We start from the raw sequence: 23309 nt of genomic DNA, 5'->3' as shown, positions 1-23309 counted from the left end.
GTCGGTCGTACTGTGAAAACTGCACCCTTCCCACCCACTCCTCCCTCTCCTCCCCCTCCTCCTCCTCCTCCTCCTCCATCATGTTGAAAAGAGTCATTGTGCTAGAGGTTATCGACTAGGTGGCGCCATTGCTGGGGCACCGGCGTTGTGTGTCGGGGTGGTATTTGAGTCCTGCGGTGGTTCCGATTGTTGAGTCAGCAGCGTCGGTCGTTGAAAGTAGGTATGTGATGTACTGCCCCCATATGTCCGGAGGGCGTGCGTGTAATGACATAATCTTGATAAAGTCCGTTTCCACATCTTGACAAAAAGTTACGTCTTTCAGCCAGTGCTGTACGTTTGGAGGGGGTCCTCTACCCCACATGTAGGCGATTCTCCTTCGTGCCAGGACCAGCAATAGATCTGTCAGCCTTCTAACTGAGCTCGGTAGCGATTGAGTCAGGCCTAGTAGTGCTGTTTTTGGCTCGGGGACAAGCTCGGTTTCGATTATTGCTGAGAATTGTTCGAGTACTGCTCTCCAGAAGGTAGCTACTGGAGGACAGGACCACGCCAAGTGAAGGAAGTCAGCTGTGGGTGTCGCACATCGCTTGCACTCTGCTGAGATGGAGTCCCTTTGGGAGTGCAGTTTCGCCAGTGTGTGGTATGTTTGGTTGAGAAAGTTAGTGGATCAGTTTGAATCTCGCATTGATCGCTACTCTATGGGTGAGTTTTAGGATGTAGGTCCATTATTCGTCTGAGATCGCACTGTCTAGTGTCTTTTCCCATCTTTTTGGCTTTTGCTCCGGGTGGGATTGCTTCATCGAAGAGGCCTCTGTAGATGTTAGTTACCAGGTGCCCTTCTCCCTGGGCTTGGATTGTGTAGTGGAGTAGTGGCCAGATTGGTGGTTGCTGAGAAACTCTAGATTATTGCCTGAAGCGAGTGTCGTAGTCTGTAATATATGAACGTGTCGAGGGTGTTGTCGGCTCCTCTTTCTCGGGCTTGTTGTGCCGTCATGAAAGTCCCTGCCGGAAAGAGGTCGTCCATGGAGTGCACCTGTTGCTTTTCTGTCCAGAGCTGGAAGACTTTTTCGGTCGTAATGGGGATACCAGGAATGTGCTTTACTGGCAGGAGAGGAGAGTAGCTGCCCGAGAGATCGTTTACCTTAGCGATTTTCTTCCAGATTGAATATGTGGTGGCGACAGGATTCATTCCGGACTGAGTGACTGGGAACTGCCCAAAGATTATGGCTCGAAGGAGATGCAGTGTCGCCAATGCTCTCTCTATCTGGACATGTGGTTGTATGAACTGCGTTGCGTACCATTGGCTGAGGTATTGGGCCTGGGCCGCCCAATAGTAACGTTCTACGTCCGGAAGGGCCAATCCACCATGCCGTACCGGTAGGGTTAGTGTGGAGTAGGCGACTCTTGCTACCTTGCTACCCAGACGACATCTAGGACCATACTCTTTATGCGTTGAATACGTTTCTGTGTGAGGAGTAGAGGGATGTTTGAGAAGAGGTTCAACAGTTTTGGTAAGATGATCATCTTTACAATTGATACCCTGCCCCAGAGGTTGAGTGGTAGGGACTTCCATCTCTCGAGCTTGGCTTGGAGGATGTCTATAGTGATTTCATAGTTATCATGAATGATCTCCTCTCCCAAACGGGACATGTAGATGCCGAGATACCTTACATGTGTATGTTGCCAATGGAAGCCAAAGTCGTCAGTAAATTCAGTGGTGGCGGCGGTGAGCGGGAAGATGACTGATTTGCTGTTAGTGATTTTCAGCCCAGAGAAGCCGCCAAACTGTATTACCGCTCTCATTGCTGGGTTTAGGTTTTCATCTGTGTTCTGTAGAAACAGGGCTATGTCATCTGCGTAAAGCGAGATGACCATTTTATGTGGGCCGAAAGAGAGGCCTCTGTGAAGGTGTTGCATACGCATGTCAGAAGCTAGGGGCTCCATTACTAAAGCGAACAAAAGTGCCGAGAGTGGACATCCTTGTCTTGTCTTCCTCTTCTCAAGTGGATATCGGCAGAATAGTGGCTGCCTAGCGTGATGTTGGAGATTGGTTTTTTGTAGAGTAGGGAAATCCTTTGCAAGAAACGCTTGCCCATCCCCATCCTTTCCAGGACAGTGAACAGAAAGGACCATTCGACCGAGTTGAAAGCCTTCTCGCTGTCTAATTGTACTGCCACGGCCTGACAGTCCGGTTCTAAGGCCTCAATTGCTCCGAACATCCTCCTTATCCCGTATGAAGTGTTCCTCCCAGGGATGAAGCCCGCCTGGTCAGCCCGCACCATGGCGGGCATGAGGGGCATCAGCCTCCTGGTTAGGACTTTTGCAAAGAATTTGTTGTCCAAATTTATTAGCGAGATTGGCCTGTATGAGCCGCAATCCATAGGATCTTTGCCGAGCTTGTGCAAGAGGATTATGTTGGCCGTGTATAATGTTGGTGGTAGCTGGTCATTGGTCAGGGCCTCGTCATAGACCTGGAGGAGTAGCAGGGCAAGGATGTCTTTATAGAATTCGCCGGACAGGCCATCTGGACCCGGTGCTTTAGAGTTGGGTAATTCTTTGATGACTTCGAGGATCTCCTCAACGGTAATGGGGGCGTTTACTGGGTCGACCCAGAGCTCAGAGAACCATTAAAGTTCTATTTCATCTAGGTATCATGTCAGCTCTGTTTGGTCGGCGGAGTAGTTGGGGTCGTACAGTTCCTGGTAGAATCTGCGAAAATTTTCAACAAAGTCGATCGTCGAGTGGATGGTATTGCCTGTTGGGTCCCTTACTGACTGAATCGCTGTGGGTTTTCTGTCACCAGCTATGAGCCTCGCGAGGAGAGCTCCGGGTTCCTGCCCTTCACTGTACTGTCGAATTTTGCAGCGTCTGCCCAGAAATTTTATTTCGAAGGGATTGTGTCCTCCGACGTATTCCTCATCTTGGATATCTCCTTACAGCTCTGCTGGCCTCGGAAAATATTTCTCTCTAGAGGGCGCTGCGCGTCGACGTCCTTCGAGTCGATGTCCCTCGACAGCCGCTGTATCGACGCCATCCTGGCTATAAAGGCCGCGAGCAGCACCCGTTGCTCAGTTCTGTTTTTCTGCGCGTACTCAGTGCCTCGGAATACCGTTGCTCAGTTTTGTCAGGTTAAACCTATTTACCTCGAGTTATTCGATCCATACTCGATGGCTTCTTCGTCGGAACCGACAACTCCTCGATCCGGCTTCAAAAAATGCCGAGATTGTGGGAAAAAGATGTCGCTGACTGACCCTCACAGAGTTTGTCTGTGGTGTTTGGGAGCTGAACACCATTGTTCGGAGTGCGAGGACTGTATGTCCATGACAGCTAAGGCCCTGAAGGAGCGTAGGGGGAAGCTGGAGAAAGGTAAGACTTTTACGAAGTCGAGACATTCGTCTCCTCGTCACCATTCGCGCTCCAGATCTCGGAGTGGGTCTCACCACTCCTCGAGATCGAAGCACTCGAAGAGGGGACGTCGAAGATCCCCTTCTCCGTCTTCCTCTTCCTCTGTTTCGCCAAAGAGAATCCCGTGCCCCACGAAACATAGTTCCCGGGCTGAATGGGAGGAATTCCGCAAAAATATGATGAGCGTCTTCGAGAAAGCGGCCTCGACCCCCTCGAAGACTGCCGAGAGCGATGCTCTGGTCGAAAGACCTGAAGGTCAAAAACGCCGTCACAAACCCTCGAGCAGGACTATGACCTCCAAACCTTCCTCAAAGGTGCCGTCGACGAAAGTTCCGTCGAGGTCAATGTCTTCGACGCCGTTGTCGAAGGGGCCTTCGACACACGAGTCTGTCGACTCGACGCCAGCTTCGACACCGGTGTCGACGCCAAGAAAAGTCACGGTTACGACACACCCAGTGTCTATCCCCAGGTCCTCGACGTCGATGGCTTCGAGATTGTCGAGTAGAATCCCAATTCTGTCGAGGTCTTCGAGGCCTCCGCCTTTGTTTTCGACGCCACGCTCGAAGCCTTCGACGTCGACGACATTGACGTTTTCGAGGCCGATTATGACAAGTTCGGCACCCTCGGCCTTGGAAAAGGGGTTTACACCCTTTGAGTTCAGAACAATTGAGAACTATGTCCTCAATATTGGAAGAGGGTGAATTGTCTGAACAGGAAGACACAGTTGAGTTGCAGGGACCTGTAACCCCAATTAGAGAGGAATTTTCCTCTGAAGAACGCAGGTTAAAGGATCTTCATGATTCCTTACATGAGGCAAGTGGGTTAGACACCTCCCCTGAGGTGGAGTTTGCTAGGCCAGACCCGGGGGAACATGCTGAAACTCCCTATAGAGCCTTAATGGCCAGGATCACAGAGTTTATGGGATGGTCTGCACCTTCACAATCTTTCCAACAAGATGACCTCGCGGATATTCTTGACAAAGGCCCCCAGGAGGATCCTGTGGTGCCTTTTCATAAAGCTCTTCAGAGGAAGATCATGACAAACTGGGAAACCCCAGATGCCGTACCAGCAGTAAATAAAAAAACTGTCTACAAAGTACAGGGTATCCCCTACAGACCCAGAGTTTTTGTCTAAACACCCATCCCCAGAAAGTCTGGTGGTACAGGCAGCATCCTCTACCGATGTCAAGACAGCTTATCCTACCGTCCCACAGGACAGGGACGATAAAAAATATGATGCTATGGCAAAGAAAGTCTTTTCAGCATGTAGCATGGCGTTAAAATCTGTTAATGCTACTTGCATCCTTGCTAGATTTAGCCATACACTTTGGGAGTGTGCTTCTACAGCGGCTGACTGCATCCCGAAGGGAGAAGAAAGGGATGCGTTCCTGAATAGTATACAGGACGGTAAAGACGCTATGTGCGAATCCCTCCAGACGGGCATTGATTCGGCTGACGGTATCAGCAGAGCAATGGCAGCAAGTACAACAACCAGGAGATTCGCTTGGTTGAGAAAGTCTGGTTTTGCCCCAGATGTGCAAGCCAGGCTCTTGAACATGCCATTCGATGGCTCTTCTTTGTTCGGGAAAAAGGCGGATGACAGTTTAGAAAAACTGCAAACTTCAAAAGCAGCAGCAAAATCCCTAGGAGCTGCAATCCGTCAGACACCTTTTCGTCCCACAGGAACCTCTGCGAGGGGCAAGTCCTTTCGCTTCTACTCCGCATTCGGAAGAGGTAGAGGACGACCGGCTCAAAGGGGACAAAGAAGAACTACCCGAGGTGGACGAGGTAGATATTCAAAAGCCGCAGCAACAGCAGGTGCCTCTTTACCATCGGCATCTGCATCAGCCGCCCCAAAACCACGCTGAGGACTTCCCTCACAGGACACCTGTAGGAGGCAGGTTGACTCAACATCTGGCGGTATGGCAGGCTATCACGTCAGATGCTTGGGCATTGGAAACATTTGCCCAAGGTTACTGCCTACCTTTCCTACGTATACCTCAGTCATCCACCGGGGATCAGCTCTCAGAAAGCTCCAAATCCGCTCCTCTTGCAGGAAATTTTAGACCTGCTAGAGAAAGGTGCCATAGAACCGGTACCTGTAGCGGAGAGGAACAAGGGTTGGTACTCCCCTTACTTTCTCATTCCGAAGACAGACGGAGGACTGAGACCCATCTTGGACTTGCGAGAATTGAACAAATTCCTCAGGAAAGACAAATTCAAGATGGTCACTCTTTCTCAGATCCTCCAGGCCCTTCAGTTCCAGGACTGGTTGGTATCTCTGGACCTTCAGGACCCTTATTTCCATGTGCCTATCCATCTCAAACACAGGAAATACCGGAGGTTCGCAATTGGAAACTCTCACTATCAATTTCGGGTGCTGCCATTTGGGCTGACCTCCGCCCCAAGGGTCTTCACCAAGTTAATGTTGGTAGTGGCGGCAAGTCTAAGGAGGGAAGGGATTCACGTCTACCCCTACCTGGATGATTGGTTGATCAGGGCTGTTTCTTCGGAACAAGCTCAGATCCAGCTAAATCACGTGTGCCACTCCCTTCACAGACTGGGCTTCTCCCCCAATTTAAAGAAGTCACAAATGATACCATCGCAGAGACTCCAGTTCATAGGAGCGATTCTGGAGTCTTCCCTGGGAAAAGCCTCGCCATCAGAGGTGAGGGCTCAAGATATTCTACAGATGGTTACCAAGTTCCAACATGCCCAACGTCTCCCAGCCTTCGACTTTTTGAGGTTGCTAGGCCTCATGGCATCCTGCATTTTCCTAGTGCCAGAGGCTCGCCTGAGAATGAGACCCCTCCAGTGGGCACTGAGGACTCAGTGGTCACAATTCTCAGGGAGAATGACAGATCTTCTTCAGGTTCCCGACAGAGTAGCTCGAGACCTTCAGTGGTGGGCCTGTCAGGAGAACATTCTGAAAGGAGAACAGTTTTGGCAACCCTGGCCGGAGATAACAGTAGTCACGGATGCCTCACTCACGGGGTGGGGAGCCCACGCCAACGACTTGACCGTCAGCGGTCGTTGGTCTCCATCGGAGTCCAGACTACATATCAACCTGTTAGAGCTGAGAGCCATCAGACTTGCGCTGAAGGCGTTCCTGCCAGCTGTACAAGGGAAGAATGTCCTGATAATGACGGACAACACGGTGGCCATGCATTACCTCAACAAAAGAGGAGGCGTAGGATCACTACTCCTGTGCAGAGAGGCGATGCAGCTCTGGTTTTGGGCAATCCAAGAAGGAATCTCTCTATCGGCAGTTCACCTAGCCGGAGAGAAGAACTTGACAGCGGACACTCTGAGCAGGCAGAGCACAGTCTCCCACGAGTGGGAGCTAGCTCAGGAAGTCCTTCAAGAGATCTTCACCCTTTGGGGAACCCCTCAGGTAGATCTGTTCGCCACCAGCCTCAACAGGAAATGCGACCTGTTCTGCTCAAGGGAATTTCCCCCGAGAGGAGCTCTGGGAGACGCGTTCATAGTGGACTGGCAGTTTCCGCTTCTGTACGCGTTCCCACCGGTCCCTGTCATTCCTCAAATGATCAGGAGGTTGAGAAGATTCCGGAGAACCATGATCCTAATTGCCCCGGATTGGGCCAGGAGAACGTGGTACCCGGACCTTCTAGACTTGTCCATCTGCCCTCCGATTCGACTTCCACTCAGAGAGACCCTACTCTCACAGAAGGGAGGTCAGGTTCTCTATCCAGACATCAAAACCCTCAACCTTCACACTTGGCTTCTGAAAGGCTGAGGTACAAGGATTGGGACCTCCATGATGATGTTATGGAGGTGTTGCTTTCAGCAAGGAGGCCAGCAACAAAGTCTTTATACCGCTGCCGTTGCAACAGATTTTGCAGCTGGTGTAGAGAACAGAATATCGACCCTTTTTCATGTGGTACACCAATGGTTTTGTCCTTCCTACTATATTTGTCAAATTCAGGCCTTCAAGTTGGCACCATTAAAGGCTATCTCGCAGCGCTATCCATCTTTAAGCGCACTGCGGAAGAACCATCCTATTTCAAGTTACCCTTGGTAATAAAATTTCTTAAGGGGTTAACCAATGTTTATCCCCCAAGACCATTCCAAGTTCCCCTATGGGATTTAAACTTAGTCCTAACTTTCCTGATGGGCACACCTTTCGAACCACTCCATTCTTGTTTGTTAAGATTCCTTACCCTTAAAACTGTTTTATTAATAGCACTTATCTGCTAGAAGGGTGAGCGAATTACAAGCTTTTTCTTGTAAACACCCTCACACTATCTTTCACAAAGACAAAGTTGTCCTGCAAGTGAAGCCTAATTTCCTCCCAAAGGTGGTTTCTGAATTCCATATCACTCAGAAGATTACCCTACCATCTTTCTATCCTCCTCCTCACCCGGGGAAAGAGGAAGAGAGGTTACACAGGCTAGACCCTAGAAGGGCTTTAAGTTTTTACATCAGTAGACTAGCCAGGATAAAACGGGCAGACGAGCTGTTTGTAGGTTACACAGGTCACAAGCTGGGGTTACCAATAACTAAGCAGACCATTTCCAGATGGATCATCGTAGCCATTCTGGAATGTTATAAATTGGCAGGAAAAGAGCCCCCTCAAAACCTTAGGGTTCATTCGACCAGAGGTATTGCAGCTTCATCGGCCCTCAAAAGAGGTGTGCCGGTTAAAGACATCTGTGCGGCCGCTACATGGTCGTCTGTCCATACCTTTACACGATTTTACAATTTGGATTCCTCCTCCAGTCAAGAGACTAGGTTTGGAAGGGCAGTACTGCATTCTATTCATCAATCGAAGACAGCATGAAGTTAGTACTCCCTTCTCCAATAATAGAATACTGCTATTGGAGCATATCTAAGATGAGGAATACGTCGGAGGACACAATCCCTTCGAAGAACAAGTTACTTCTTACATTGTAACGTTCTTTCGACGGGATGTTCCTCCGACGTATTCCTCATCGACCCTCCCATCCATCCCCGCAGTTCTACTTCCCTTGTTGTTGCAGTTTACGCTCCTTCAGGGTGATTAGTTTAGTCCAGAAAGCATATTTGTGGGCTACAAAACGGAACTGAGCAACGGGCGCTGCGCGCGGCCTTTATAGCCAGGATGACGTCGGCGTCGATACGGCGGCTGTCGAGGGACATCGACTCAAAGGACGTCGACGCGCAGCGCCCTCTAGAGAGAGAACTTTTCCGAGGCCAGCAGAGCTGGAAGGAGATATCTAAGATGAGGAATACGTCAGAGGAACATCCCGTCGAAAGAACGTTACAAGGTAAGAAGTAACTTGTTCTTCCCTTGCAGCTGCGTCGCGGAACACTTCTAATTCTTTCTTGATTGCTGCTAGTGATTGTGGAGTTTTGTTTATCAGGAGAGCGCCTTCAAGGTCTTTGAGTTTTACTTTGCTGGTGTTCAACTCCCTTTGCAAAAGTTTTAATATTCCGCATTCTTTCGTCATGCAGACCCCTCTGGTGAAACATTTTAGAGTCTCCCACAGAGTCCCGGCTGAGGGCACTGTACCTGTGTTGGAGTCGAGGAAATGTTCTAGTTCACTTCGGAGTTCTTCCGCAAAGACTGTGTCTTGCAGCGCTCGTGGCTTGAATCTCCAATGAGGTCGAGGTTTGGTTGTTTGTGCGGTGTTGCAGGTTAGATACACCATGGAATGTTCTGACAGAGTTCTCGGTAGGATATGGCAGTCGTTCCATTGTAGGCGGCTGTGGCAGGACACGAGGATATAGTCTATTCTCGAACTGGTTCCGTGTACCCAGGAGTGGAAGGTGAAGTCGCTGGTGTTTGGGTTCTGGTGCCTCCAGATGTCAATGAGGTCGCAGGCTTTGCAAATTTCAGTAATTTGTAGGGACGCCTTGGATGGGGGTCACTGTTTGGTTATGCGATTTATCTTTGGCTGGGTTCAGGGTTGTGTTGAGGTCCCCACCCCATATGATCGTGGACCGACTGACCGTGCTCAGTTGGGTCATTACTCAGTCGAAGTTATTGGGACCGTCTGTGTTCGGGCCATATGAATTCACTAAGGTGATTTCTTCTCTGTCAATCGTTCCTTGTACCATGAGCGACCTGCCTTCGGTGTCCTTTTTTTGAGCGATTAGTTTGAAATTGATTGCGTTATTGATTATTATGGCCACTCCTCTGGCATAGGACGAGAAAGAGGCAAAGTAGCGGTGACATCCCCAGTCTTTGGCCCAGGGGTGTTCGGACGTTGGGCGTAGGTGTTTTTCTTGTATAAACGTTATGTCGATTTTGTGCCGGCGTAGGTATGGAGTCATTTTCCTCACTTTCGCTGGTTGATTCCCACCTTTAATGTTCCATGTGGTTTCGGTGAAGGCGCAGTGTTTTCAATTCTTTGCACGTGCGGATCGTGGCATTTAGTTACTAACTGGCGGGGCTGGTGGGCCCTGTTGGGCAGGTTTTGTTTGTGGTGTGGACTTCTCTTGAGTGGAGCATGTGGGGTGTCCTGGTTGCTGTACAACTTGTTAACCCCCAACTTGTGTGATTCTCCCTCAGTTCTCGCGAGCAACCCCCAACTGGCTCGTCGTGGATCCCCCTTCTTTTAACTTGTAATTTGAAAACTTGAACATTGCTGTGCTGGTGGCGCATGGATCTTCCCAAGTCGCGCGGCCTTAAGGTTGTTTAACCATCTATTTTGCGTTCCGGCAGCGCTGATTGTTGCTGTGTGTCGTGTTCTTTTGCTTGAGTCTGTTTATGGAGGGTTCCTCTGGGCCGTTTCTCTTTGAACTCGTGCCTGGTTATTCTCTGGTGGTCGTCAGCCCGCCCGGTCTAGGTACATATTTGCCTCTTCAGGTGTTTGGAAAAACTGGGTTTTTCCCTGGTGTTGTATTCTGAATCGGGCTGGGAACAGCATAGAGTATGGTATCTGGTTCGTGCGTAGTCTCTGTTTAATGTTTGTGAAAGACCTCCTTTGTGCCTGGACGGCTGGGGAGAAGTCTGGGTAAAAGTGGACGGTATCGCCATCGTGCTGTAGCTCGCCTTTCTCTCTGGCCATTCGAAGTATCGAATCTCTGTCCTTATAATTGAGTAATTTTGCAATTATTGGGCGAGAAGGGGCTCCGGGAGCGGGTCTTAGCGTCGGTATTCTATGGTCTCTTTCGACGACGAACAGGGGCGAGAGAGTTTCCGGACCGAAGAGCGATTTGCACATTTCTTCAACGTGGTCTTTCATTTTGCCTTGTAGTTGTTTCTCTCTTACTCCCACTATCCAGATGTTGTTTCTTCTGGAGCGCCCTTCGAGGTCTTCATTTTTGGCGTTGATTATTTTCATTTGGTATTCAAAGACAATACCCCATCTCGTCCTAAGTAGATATCCGTTGCTCTGCCTCATCCAACTGTTCATTGTGGGTTTCCAGCCGGTGTTGGACTTGATCAACCTTGGATGAAAGGCCGTCCAGCTTACTATCTAGGTTTCTGATACCGGATTTCAGTTCCAGGAGCAGTGCTCTGATGTCGAGGGACTAGGTATCGTCGTTCTCTTGGTGTAGTATGTGTGGCGGGGACTCGATTCGTTGCTGTGTCTTGGGGTTTTTGCCGAGGTTCCAGTGTCAAAGTTCAGTTTGCACTGTTTGTCGGTTTTCCCCATTGCGGGTAAGGATGGACAGCGCTGTTGGTTGCCTGGTCGTAGAGTTTGTGTGGCGGCCGAGGCGGGGGTTTCCTGTGCCCTTATACGGTGTTTTGCGAGATGTTTTGCTCGACCGCAGGGATGGCCTGTGCCGGACACTCAGCCCACCATATGCGTCCTGGTTGGTGTCGGGGACGGTGGATTATCGGGTCTCAGGATAGTTGGTTCAGTTCGGAGTTCTATTGGCCCTGCGGTGCGCCACTGTGCTGCCGGAGTGGGGCCTCTTGCTAGATAGCGCCGAGTGGGTCGTTGGGCACAGCCGCACCGCATCCCCCTCCCCCCCCAGCGTGCACCATACCTGGTTAGGCCTCGCCCGCGTTCCGCTCCTTCGATTTGGCAGCCGCTTCGTCAGGATGTAACTGTGTAGCTCGCCGGCGCGGGTCTGTGGAGCTGCAAGGTTCTGCCGGGATGCTGCTTCTCAGCTGCCGGGGCGTTGCGGGATCTGTCGCGCCGGCTTCTTGGGCAGCGGGCTACTCCTTTCTCCCGCTTTTCAGCGTGGCCGCACTGCAGCCGCCGAAGCTATACTGCCGGAATAAACAGGATTAATAAGGATTTTAAAAGGCCGCGCAGGAGCTCACAAGGGAGCGGCCATCTTGGTCGGGTCTCTAGCGCCCTCTCTTCAGGTTTAGTTTTAATTCATGCAACCATGCGCCCGCTCTAGTAGCTAACGTGAATCTGCCATGCTGATCTGTTCTATGCTATATTGCTCAGCGCCACTGGCGATACTGGAACCTATGGGCCCAACTGAATCCAGGGTGCATGAGGGGGTGCAGGGCCAAAGCTCTAGACCAGCAGTATTTCCCTGGGGCTATGGGCAGTACTGCCTTTTGGACGAGTGTGGTGCAGATGGGTGCCCCTTGAACATGGGTGGAAAATTGGAAAAAGCAGTCGGCGAGAGCCACTGAGCAATATGCGGCCTGTGCACTGAAGTTCTACTTCAGTTTCAGTGCTCTGCTGATGACAAGGAGGGGGACACGTTCTGCTGTTGGTGTGGGGCACCAACAGCAGAAGGCACCTGCGAGATGAGGGGTGGGGTAGGGGCCAACCACCAGGTATGGGAAATGTGGAGTGAGTGGGAGCAGCAGCGGCATTCTGGATGGCCAATGGAATCTTGCGAGCCAGCAGGATCTGTGGTTTTACTGGCCATTACCTGGAAGCCATGGCTCCTTATTGGCTCCTAGGTTCCAATAATGTATCCGCTGTGCTAATTTCACACCCTGCAGTCAATGTAACCTTCCTGCCGACCATCTATATATTTTGCCTTTGCATGACTGGAGGAAAAGGGTTTGGATGCACCAGTTATTTTAAATGACTCTCTATTGCAGGTGTCTGCAACCTTGGCTCTGCAGATATTTTGGTCTACAACTCTCATGAGCCCAAGCCAATACAGGAAATAGAAAGGTGTTGTGGAATTTGTAGTGAAACACATCTGGGGATCCACCAATTGCATTCCCAGGCTTTGGTTACCCTGGCTCCACTCAAAACACCCATGTTCCCACGGGTGCATCCATTTTATATGGACCAGGGAGAAAGGACTAGGATTGACCAGTGACGGGATCATGATTGATTTGACCTCTCTCCATAGAGTATCATGTGTACAATTCATTTCTGGGATGTTTGCAACTTTTAGTTGACATTTACTGGCAACAAACTTGGTTGGCAGTAAATGTTAATGCTAAAGGTCTTTGTATCGTTCACCGTCACCACCATAGTGGTCCCCAGGCGCTCTGGTGGATCTGAAAAGGAGGCTGTGAAAAGAGGGGTTTTGGGGGGGGTTGGGCTGTAGTGGGAATAGGAAACTGAGCTGTGATTTCCTGTTGGCAGCTTCAGTCCGGATTGCACCGGTCGCTGAGCTGTAGTGCGATTTTCGGGTTGGTGCGACTTCCCATTCGCTGTTGCAGGGTTATGTGGTGTTAGTGTGTTGTAGTGTGGTAAGTATGTGCGTATTCCGTGATATTTGATGTGTATTACGCTCATACACAAGTCTTTCAGAGCGCAACGAGCCAAGGGAGAGGAACAGGGGTGAACAAAACAACGATCTTACTAAACCCAGTGACATTGTACGCGCAAGTGCATGGGAGAGGGAAAAGGGTGAGTGCATGGGGTGGTGGGGAGAAGTGGAAAGTGCTGAGAACAAAGAATATAAATAAATAATAAAAAGCAGAAAACAGTGGTTGTGCAGCCAGCAAGTGCCAAGTGCTAGGTTTAAGGCAACAGACAGGGTCTGTCAGCTAAGTGCAGAAAAAGGTGGGGGGACTGTAGGGTTACAGATGCAGACACCAGTGCAAAAGATTGCCAGAGGCAGTGTGTGTGGGTGGGTGGCAGGGTGAGCAGGTACCTTGGCCCGAAGGTCAGAGGGTAACCAGGTGCACAATGCAGAGACGGAACAGGTCAGCAGGGGAGAGGCAGAGCGAAGGCAGAAGCAAAGGGCAAGGTCTTGAGATGGTTCTCCTCAACTTTCAGAGGATGGGAAGTGTATGCAGAAAGTTGAGGTTTTAAAGTTGGGTTAGCAGGTTTTTCTTGCCTCTTTGCGTTTCTGTGCTTAACATCTATGATTATCTTGTTTGTTTGGTATTGTGGTTTGTGCGCCCTAGTTGGCGGGCATGTTGACGGTTGGTAGTTTCCTCTGTTACTCTAGTGCTATGTCTACCTGGCTGATGCTGGCGTGTTCCTGCTTCGGTTTGGCAAAGATTGGGATAGAGGGTTCTGGTCACTTCCTACCCGTCCTCTGGGCGTTCCTTACCTGCCTAAATTTCCTAAGTGGACATGGGTTGTTTGTGTGTCCTCCCCCACCCTCCGGTTAGGGAAGATTAAGTTGGGGTCATGGGTTACTCCTTAGGTTCTTGTTTTCCGTCGGGTGCATGCTGCCTGGTCGTTTTCTTCTGGTTCTGGAGCAAAGTGCCAAGTTTGAGTAGTTTCCTGAATTCCAGATGATGCTGTGGGTTGCGTATGTTTTTATTTTTGGTAGGTAATTTCAGGTTATTGCTGCCAGGTGAGAGAGAGATGATCCTCCGAATGTTCTTTTATTGTATGGTTTTGTTCTAAGCGAAAGTCGTTGCACTGGAAAATGTCAGATTTCCATTGGTCGAGTAGGTAAACAAAATTACTTGACCTGCCCGTATTGCAGAATTTTAAAGAATTTGCGAGGCCTGGGAGGTTGCAGTATGCATGCATACATGCAGCAGCCAGGCGATCCTATCCACGCACGCACGCACGCACGCATGCACGCACGCACGCACGCATGCAGCAGCCAGGTGATCCTATGAGCGCAGACAGCAGCCAGGCGATCCTATGCACGCACGCACGCACGCACGCACGCAGCAGCCGGGCGATTCTATGTGCGCGGGCAGCCGCCAGGCAATCCTATGCGTACGTGCATGGGTTGCGCTATTGCAGTCCAGTGGCCGATGTTGGTTTCCTGATCTGTTCATGGTCTGCTGGTTCTTTCCATTTGCATCTTAGCTCAGTAGTTCAGAAAATAAATCAACTGGTCTGTATTAAACCTGTTTTCTTTATCTTTTCAGTTTGAAAGACTTCATTGTGGAATCTGATGAAGAATTCACTTTTGATTTATCAAAAAAGAGTGTCTCAAGCAAGAAGGGTGAGTGCTCCCTCCCCGAGTTTAAGGCCACGTCCACATTTGGTCCCTGTCTGTAGTCTACCCCTCCCCCATTACATGTGTATAAAAATGTTGTACTTTTTGTTAACGAGTAAAGTGGGGTTAACCGCATTAATAATGAACCTGCAAAATGGCGAATGGATGCACGCGCCAAGACCTACACCCATTCCAGCAAAGATATTCAGGTATTGGACCTGTACTGGAAAGCTACGCACTGGACTCCCATTTCTGGTGGGGTCTTCGTAAAGTTGGGTAGAAAGCCCACTGTAAGCCATGGGGTAGACCCCTCTAATCTTTCTTGCTTGACTGAGTTTTAATCCCACGGTAGTTTAATCCAAAGCCTGACTGAGTGCGGCTGGCTGTTTGTGCTCTGCCTTATGACTCATAAGACCGGAGTACTGTATACTTTTCCAGAGTACCATCTGAGTTATGTGACTGCACTGTGGTGGCTTTTTCTCCTGTGTGAAATCAGTGGAATCCATGGTATGTCTCTGGGCCGTTTGACTGCCCCCGGCCATTCATAGAAATGGAGGTTGTCTTGCTTTTGTTTTGTTTTTTTAACTTTTCTTTATTGCCATTTGAAAAACATGGCACCATTGTGCCAACATTCCCCTTAACCCATTCCTACCCCTCAGTACTATTCAGCATTTCACATGATACAATCCCCTTGCTGCTCTTTGCATTGTGCAACTGTCCATTAACACTTCATAATGCCCCTTTCAATAAACCTATCACAGGCGTAGGTTATAAACAGTCTGCATGTCCGAAACAGTAATGTATTGATCTATGCAGCCTCTATGGTTTGAGTTCGGGTATGGCAGATTCCAACCTTCCCTCATCGGATTGTCTGTTCAGGAATTGTACATAAGGGTCCCTCATGCGTCTATCCCCATTCTGGTTACGGGACAAGGAGCCCCATCCACCCTCCATGCCATTGCAGTATATAATATCCGCCTTCCACTGGGCTTTGCTTCCCTCCCCATAGCATTGCCACCCATGTCTTAGCCAAAATCAAGAGCAAACCATCCAGTTTCCTTGTATGTTTGAGGATCGACTTGGTGCAACCAACAGAGCCCTCATCGGGTCCAGTTCTATATCCTGCCCTGTGACACCTCTGATAGTTTCAAACACCTTTTCCCAGAAGTACTGCAAAATAGGGCAACCCCAGGCCATATGAAGGAAATCTGCTGATGCGCAATCGCATCTAGAGCACCTACCCGAGGTTCCTGGGAAATATCCTTTCAATTGTATCGGCGTCTAATAGAATTGGTGCAAGTATTTGTAATGGATCAATTTAAACCTCGTATTAATGGCCCCCTTCCTTATCGTCTCACAGCAGTATCACCAGACCCCCTCCGAAATCTCGCAACCCAAGGACCGCTCCCACCTTCTCCGAGGGCAGGCTTTCGTTTCATTCCCAGAGCTGAGACTCGAGGCATACAGCCCAGACATTATTTTATTGCCAAGACCGCCCTGTAGCAATTCTAGTGTACCAGCGATAGTCGGTTGCCTGGGAAGGTAGGGAACAGCTGACGCATGACCACCCTCAAACTACGGTACAAGAATATATCCAGCGCGGATACATCCCCTTCCTCTTTCAGCATTTTCAACGTTGGGAACAAGCTCCCCAAAATGTGTGAATCCCAATTTCTTTACCATGGTCCCGAAGCTAGCCTCTCCAGTGATGGGAATCCCGGGAATATGCATTACCGGGAGCTTGGAGGAGTAAAGGACCTCACCTCTATACTTGGGTTCTATCCAGGTCCAGGCTCTGCATGTTACATCTACAATATTGTATGTTCGGTGTGCCCTCCCAGTTGCTGTGAGGAACGTGGACCTTAAGAGGCCTGGCACTGCTATTACCCTCTCAACCTCAACATTCCTCCTGTCTCCCTGCTCCCCAAACCAGTTGGTAAGGAACCCTGCTTGTGCTATGTTATAGTACGTTTCAAAGTCTGGCATTGGAAGACCACCCTCATGTATGGGTGCCACTAGTTTATCACAAGAGACCCTGGCCTGCTTACATGCCCATATAAACTGCGAAACCACTGACTTCAGCTCTCGGATGTAGTCCCCTGGTACTGTTATCAGGGCATTCCTAGGTTTCCATATGTTTTCTTGAAGTAGTGTCATCTTGAGCACAGAGATCCTACCGTACAAGTTGAGGGGCAGGTTCTTCCATCCGGACATGGCCGCCCTTGCTTGCGCCAAGACTCTCAGGTAGTTACTGCTATATACCACCTTCGTGTCACTTGCTATGTTAAGCCCCAAGTAGTGGGTCTGGACCATATACCACTGAAACCCCCATCCGTCCTGGTACTGTTCAACCTTGTCAGTCAGTGGAATGAGGACCGACTTAGTGGCTTTCATCCTTAGGCCAGAGAGGTCCCCAAACCGCTGAACATCATACATAATTGGGTCCAAGTTAGTTTCAGGGTCCCTGATAAACCGCACCATATCGTCTGCCTACAACAATATTACTACCTTATATGTGAAAACTGAATTCCACGATCGAGATGCATTTCTCTGATAATTTCTGACAGTGGCTCTATCGCCAAGGCGAATAAAGAGGGCACCCCTGACGTGTTCCCCTTCCTACCGCTATCGTCGATGTTAGTAGCCCATTCACCTGTATTTTGGCCACCGGGTTAGCATATAAAGAGGACACAATGGCTATGAACTGCTCCCCAAGTCCCATACAGCGTAGCGAATCCCTTAGTGGCTCTAAAAGGGCCGCCACCACAGGATCCTTCTGTTGCACTGCCATGATCAACCCGAACATCCTCTTCAGCACATACGAGGTGGAACGCCCTAGTATGAAACCAGACTGGTCTGCCCTCGCCATTGCTTGCATCATAGGTGACAACCAGGATGCAAGGATTTTCTCTAGTATTATCAAGTTTAATGAGTGATATCGGATGGTAGGAAGAGCAGTCACTGACGGACTTGTCCGGTTTAAATAACATTACCACCACCATGGCCGCTGATACATGTGTAATAGGTGGGGAGCAAGTCTGTTGGTGTATTGATAAAATTACGACATGAATCCATCGGGCCTCAGGGATTTCCCAGAAGGCAAGGATTTAATAGCACTCAACACTTCCTCTATCAGATGACTTCCCAGCCATTCCCTCTGCTCCTCCGTGCACCAATGTAATGCCACCTCATCTAGGTATGCGTCTATCTCTAATTGGGAAGCTTGGGTTTGGGAGGCTAGAACCTATGGAATTGTTGGGCGATCTCATTGTCCTCCAACCTGTCCACCCCATGTACATCTGTGATCACTGGGTCCCTACCCCTGAGCTTATCCAAATTAGTTAATCTCGCTCCTGCCAAGGGCCTGCCCTTCCCCATATTGACGTATTGCTGCCCTGCCCATATATATTTGTCTTCTCTTTGCGCTAGCTTCTGAAAATCCTGCAACTGTTGCAGAATCTCTGCCTAATACTGGTGCGATGGGTTGGGCGCAAGCATCTGCATCCCACGGATATTGCACTCCTTAGCTGGCAGTTCCCTCCTTGTTTGCTTTAAGAGCCCGGATTCCCTGGAGATGCACTCCCCTCTAATCACACGTTTGAAACATTGCCACAGTGGCACCGGTGATTCCACAGAGCCCACATATAGCCTCTGACAAAGCATTGCGAAACTTTGTGTCCGTGAGACCCTCACTCTTGCATCTCCAGGAGAGCTTCTCCCTTACATGGCCCGATACCTCAACAGTCAATAATACAAGAGTATGGTCTGACAATGTGCTTGCTACCTCTTCCACCCAGTCCAATAGTGAAAGTGCCACTTTGCTGCAAGCTCTGCCTTGCTGTGGACTATGCATCTGATGCTTACGATCTTATCTACTTCTGAGATCAGATTGTATACTTTCAATCTCTGTGGCCATACCCCCTGCTGTCTGTCTGCTTGACCAGAAGCTGCGCGCACCTAGCAAGTACCAGAAAGTACCGCTTTGCAGCTTTGCCGCGGTGCTGTGGCAAGCAGCGACTCAGTTGGTTCTAGAGGGTCCCTTTTTTCGTGTTAAGTTTGATGTCTAACGACATCTACACTTTGAAATCAGATATGCCAAATCCAGATGTTTACTATGCGAACAACGGCCAACGTAAATTGACTGACAGCACGCACCGCATGCTGGCTGCTAAGCTAGTGCATACCGCCTTGCCTTTGCAAACTGCTCCTGTGCTTTCAGCAAACGATGAAAAGGCAGCCAAATGCAGATATTGGGTGGTTTTGTCAGGAGATTGTAGCAAGTTTGTCTGCTCCCATGAAGAACACACCAGTCTCTCAGCACGAACCCTGTGGAGACCAGCCTATTGATCCGTGCATCGAAATTGCGTGTGATTCTATCTGCTGTCTTCAAAGGCACTGCCTGTCTGCGTTCAGAGACTACAGATACTGAAGTAAATCATATTAATGCGGGTCCAGCAGCCGCTCATGTGGCTGTGAATGTGCATGAGCTGTTGGCTGCTGTTCAGCAGTTTGGAGAATCGCTCTGACTTTCATCCCTACATTAAACAACAAAGTAAACCAAATTGCTTTAACCGCCCCCATTCTATACAAACAGGATGACCACATTGCTTTTAATGCAAGTCATTTTGCCACCCCGTACTCTTTCAACTGCACCAATTTTTCTAAAGAAGCTGTGATAGTTAGTCAAATGGCTCCTGCTTCCCAACTTGCAAAGAGTTAACCTATCCCAATCACCTATTTTGTTTGTTAATATGTCCCAAGAGGAGTCTGTTTTGGCTTTATTTTATCTTGTGCAACCCCCCGCCCCTCAAACCAAATGGCCACATTCCATATGCTCACTCCCCTAGCACAACCTGTACCAACCACACTTATGGAGACTACCCGAAGTGCAATGAATATGGCGATTGTCTCTTGTAAAATTGTTTGAGAACCTTGATCTCAAATTAAATAAACAGCACAAATGAATAAGAAACTGGGTGGCAATCGTTTATATTAACAGAAAAACCCAAACGTGTTGCTCATACACATGCAAAAGAAAATGCACTTAGTAATGTTCAGGGTATTCATAATCGGATACAAAAAAAGTGAAAAGGTGAAAGTTAACGTAACCTCTTTAAGATAATTAAGCCAGCTGAGCTAGATGTTCAAGAGGGCATTGCTTCTAAGTTAATAAACCGGTCCTTGACTCAGTCGGGCAAAATAATTATCAATTCCACATCGGAGCCCAATAAGCGGGCATATACGACTTTCACTGCTCCTAATGAAAGCAAAAATAAACGAAAAGGAACTTGTCACAATCGCACTTTGTAAGGGAGGAGAGTTTGACGCTCTCTCCCGAACCACAGAAGCCGAATCAATCTACCACTCCCACCGTGGTTGGCAGAGGTACCTGATGTAGATATACACAGGACACCACATGGCAGCCAATGGGGAGGGGGGGGGAAGAGGGATTAGGGAGAGGTTGTGGATAGGGTGGGGGAATGAGGAACACCGGAAAGAGGGTAAGGAAACACATAGTTTGGATAGGACTGGGGAAACGCAGGGTAAAACCTAACCTGTTCAACCCTGTCATACATATTCAGATACGTGATACTGTAGAATTAACACATACACACATAATGCGAATATTCCATGATCAACCTGCCTCCTAATCCTGCCTGATGTTTTACCCTTACATGTATATGGAAATTCAACATGAACACATCAAGAACACTTTGCCATAAGCGAGATGAAACGAACAAATGGGAAGTTTCCCAGCATAAGACACACACATGGCCCCTTGGGCAAGCATAAGCGACATGATACAGAACATAAAACACATGCAGTAGCAGACTTGTTAACCGCACTAGTTTTGCTAACACATAACTTCGTGATTCCAGGATCTGTTGTATCTTAATCAACAATGACTCGTGGCACTGGCCCCTTTGCAGTCGAGCGTTCGTAATTGCACAAGTTCCATCAAGGGTGCTTACTACCCAACAAATAGACATAAGCCCCTCTCCCTAGACGACCATGGAAATGCTTTGGTCTGTCTGTCAAGGACTGTAGTATATCACAGTTCCCTCCCGTACTGATCTTTAGTCTGGGAGCCCCATGGGACTACCCGGACGATGAAAACTCTGCAGAAATTGGCGAACCGGCAGCGTGTCTGTCCTCCTGCCGAAACACTAGTCCTCCAACCGTCAGTATAACAGTGCGACGGGCACACCCAGGACTGCAGGCGGCCGCTAATGCTGCTGGTAAATGTCGTTTTTGCTTCCCCAGCTCTCCAATGCACTTCATCGTGCATAATGTAACACTCCCCATCTGCCCCATCCTCTATTCCTGACAGAACTCAAGTGACGCAGGAAAGAAACTAAAAATACAAAAAAGCCGCAATTCACAACAAATTCTGTGGAAAAACATTTTTTCAAGTCAATTACTCTTTACAAAAAAAAATCAATCTCAGAATCTGATGTGGCACTAAGACAATGCTCTCAATTAAAGACAGCGAACGAAGTTGAACACTGCCTAAAGGCAAGTCTTCTGATGCTTATAACAAAAAAGATGACAAACCTTATTGGGTGGAAGACCTACTGTAACTCAGGCTGACAAAACCAACTCTATAGGAAAAGTGACTGCGAAAGATGAAACAAATGACCCGATTTTAGATAATCGGCTACATACCATAGACGATAAGCAAGACGACATTAGAACAGCAATTGAAAATGACATGGCCTCACAGAAAACATTGTCACTGTCTTCTAATCTACAACAACCCGACCACTCTACTAATTTTTTGCATGAGTCTGAGCTCATACATATTAAAAAGCATATGATGCTCCCTCAGACTTCTCCAACAAATCTGACACAAACCTTACATGTGAATGCAATGAATTCAATTAGAAATAACTCCCAAGGAGTCACTCAGCTTAAAGGCAAAGGTAATTATTACCATTCTATTATAAGATGTCGTGCAGCTATATAGCCCAGTTACGATCTGAATAGAGCAAGCATATTAGCAATTATTGCTGATGCCCACTTTAGAAGATAGTAGCTCAGTTGCTATTGATCCAATCGAATTTATTGATGAAAGAAACTGGTCAGTATCGAGAATTTGGGTCATCTCTAGATTGGTGCTTAATGCAATCTGTTTAGCCTATTCGCTTTGGGATTTAAAATTTTACAAAATGCACATTTTACAAGTGGTTGCCACCACTAATGCTCGTCCCTTAATAAACAAAGTGCTTGCTAGAATTTATGATGCACTAAATCTCGCAAATGCCTATGATAATTCGGATCCTTCGAAGGACCAAACTGTGTGCACATGTTGTGAAACGAACACATAAATAGTGATAAACATACCTACACTATTTGTGACCTTAGCGAGTTGGAATACTAGAGGTTTCAAGCACTTGAGTAATCCGGAGAAAAACCTAGCAAAATAAGATAGTTACTCTCCAAGAAACGTGGCTTTCTGAAACCCCTTCATGAAATAAATGGAACATAAACCTGCATGCAGCTAAATGAGCCAACAAGGGAAGACCCATGTCCGAATTGCTTATTGCAACGAAAATTAGCTCTGCTGTTACAATTGAGTCTTGGGCAACTCCCAATTCATTCATACAGCTGGCCAAAATAAAGATTAATGATGCTAATTTTGCCTTAACACCTATTGGAACCCGTCTGGTATATCCTACAGTTTTTTTAAGACCTAGCTCTTTGACTGGATTAGTCTCGCCCCATTTATATCTCATACCATCCTTGTCGGAGATCACAATGTACATTGCTTAGACAAGCCGGCTGCTCAGATTGACACAAGGCTAATGCAATGGAACAAGCTCATTAAAACAAGAAACATGATAATGGTAAATGGTGCTTTACATGGTGATATTCCTTCTGCAGAAAACGTGCAAGAGAGGCCTGCTCAGTGCAATTATTGATTACGTTTACGTTCATTCAATGCTATTCTCCTTTGCAGATCAATTTCAAGTAATCCACTCAAGTGAAAGTGATCATGAAATATTAACTTTGCAGTGGAAGATGGTTGCAAATTCGGAAAACTGCTTCTACAATAAATTACAAGGTATCCTAACTCTTAATAGCCAAAACAGGTTTCGTTGGTCGGAAGGTTCATTGGGAAAATGTTATGATTCACTGACAAATGCTTTTAACAATTCACTAAATCACCATGTGAATAAGGATTTTGAATATAGTGACTTGTTAAAACTGTCCCATAAAAAGTGGCAGAAGGAGATGTAAAACTATGCACATATTTGACCCCATAAAAAAGGAAAGAAAAGCACTATACCGGCATGAGAAGAACATTGCCTTGCTACTCACAGCGGATCTTGGATGGTCTACTCTCAAATCAACGAAAACCAAATATAGTGGCTTTATGGAAAATCTATGTTAAAGCTGATGCTTAACAAGAATTCTGCCCAAACTTGGGCACTAATAAATTGGGCAAACTCTGATCTACAATTAGCAATCCAAATTTATGGTGCCTCTGAGCAACAATGGGTGATGCATTTTTCTAAATTATGCCCTACCAGAAGCAACATCAAACGACTGCTACTTGCCCACAATTGAGTGCTTTCCTCTACAATCTTCCAAAGATGATATACTATACTTTATAAACAAGGCCAGTCATTCAAGGGCTCCTGGGCCCGATGGACTCACTAATTCGAA

General features: G+C 48.1%; 1 protein-coding gene across 1 annotated transcript in view; it reads left to right on the top strand.

Moving 5' to 3' along the window:
- The window catches only part of GCNA (germ cell nuclear acidic peptidase), a 530843-nt gene that overhangs the window by 259898 nt on the left and 247636 nt on the right, over positions 1–23309 (top strand). The window contains exon 6 of the mRNA XM_069612346.1: positions 14569–14645. Within this exon, the coding sequence (XP_069468447.1) occupies positions 14569–14645 (77 nt within the window). The remainder of the gene's footprint in view (positions 1–14568; positions 14646–23309) is intronic.

This window comes from Ambystoma mexicanum, chromosome 5p, assembly GCF_040938575.1.
Source record: "Ambystoma mexicanum isolate Mex_15411 chromosome 5p, UKY_AmexF1_1, whole genome shotgun sequence".
Taxonomy (NCBI): domain Eukaryota; kingdom Metazoa; phylum Chordata; class Amphibia; order Caudata; family Ambystomatidae; genus Ambystoma; species Ambystoma mexicanum.
This window is presented reverse-complemented; position numbering and strand designations above follow the sequence as displayed.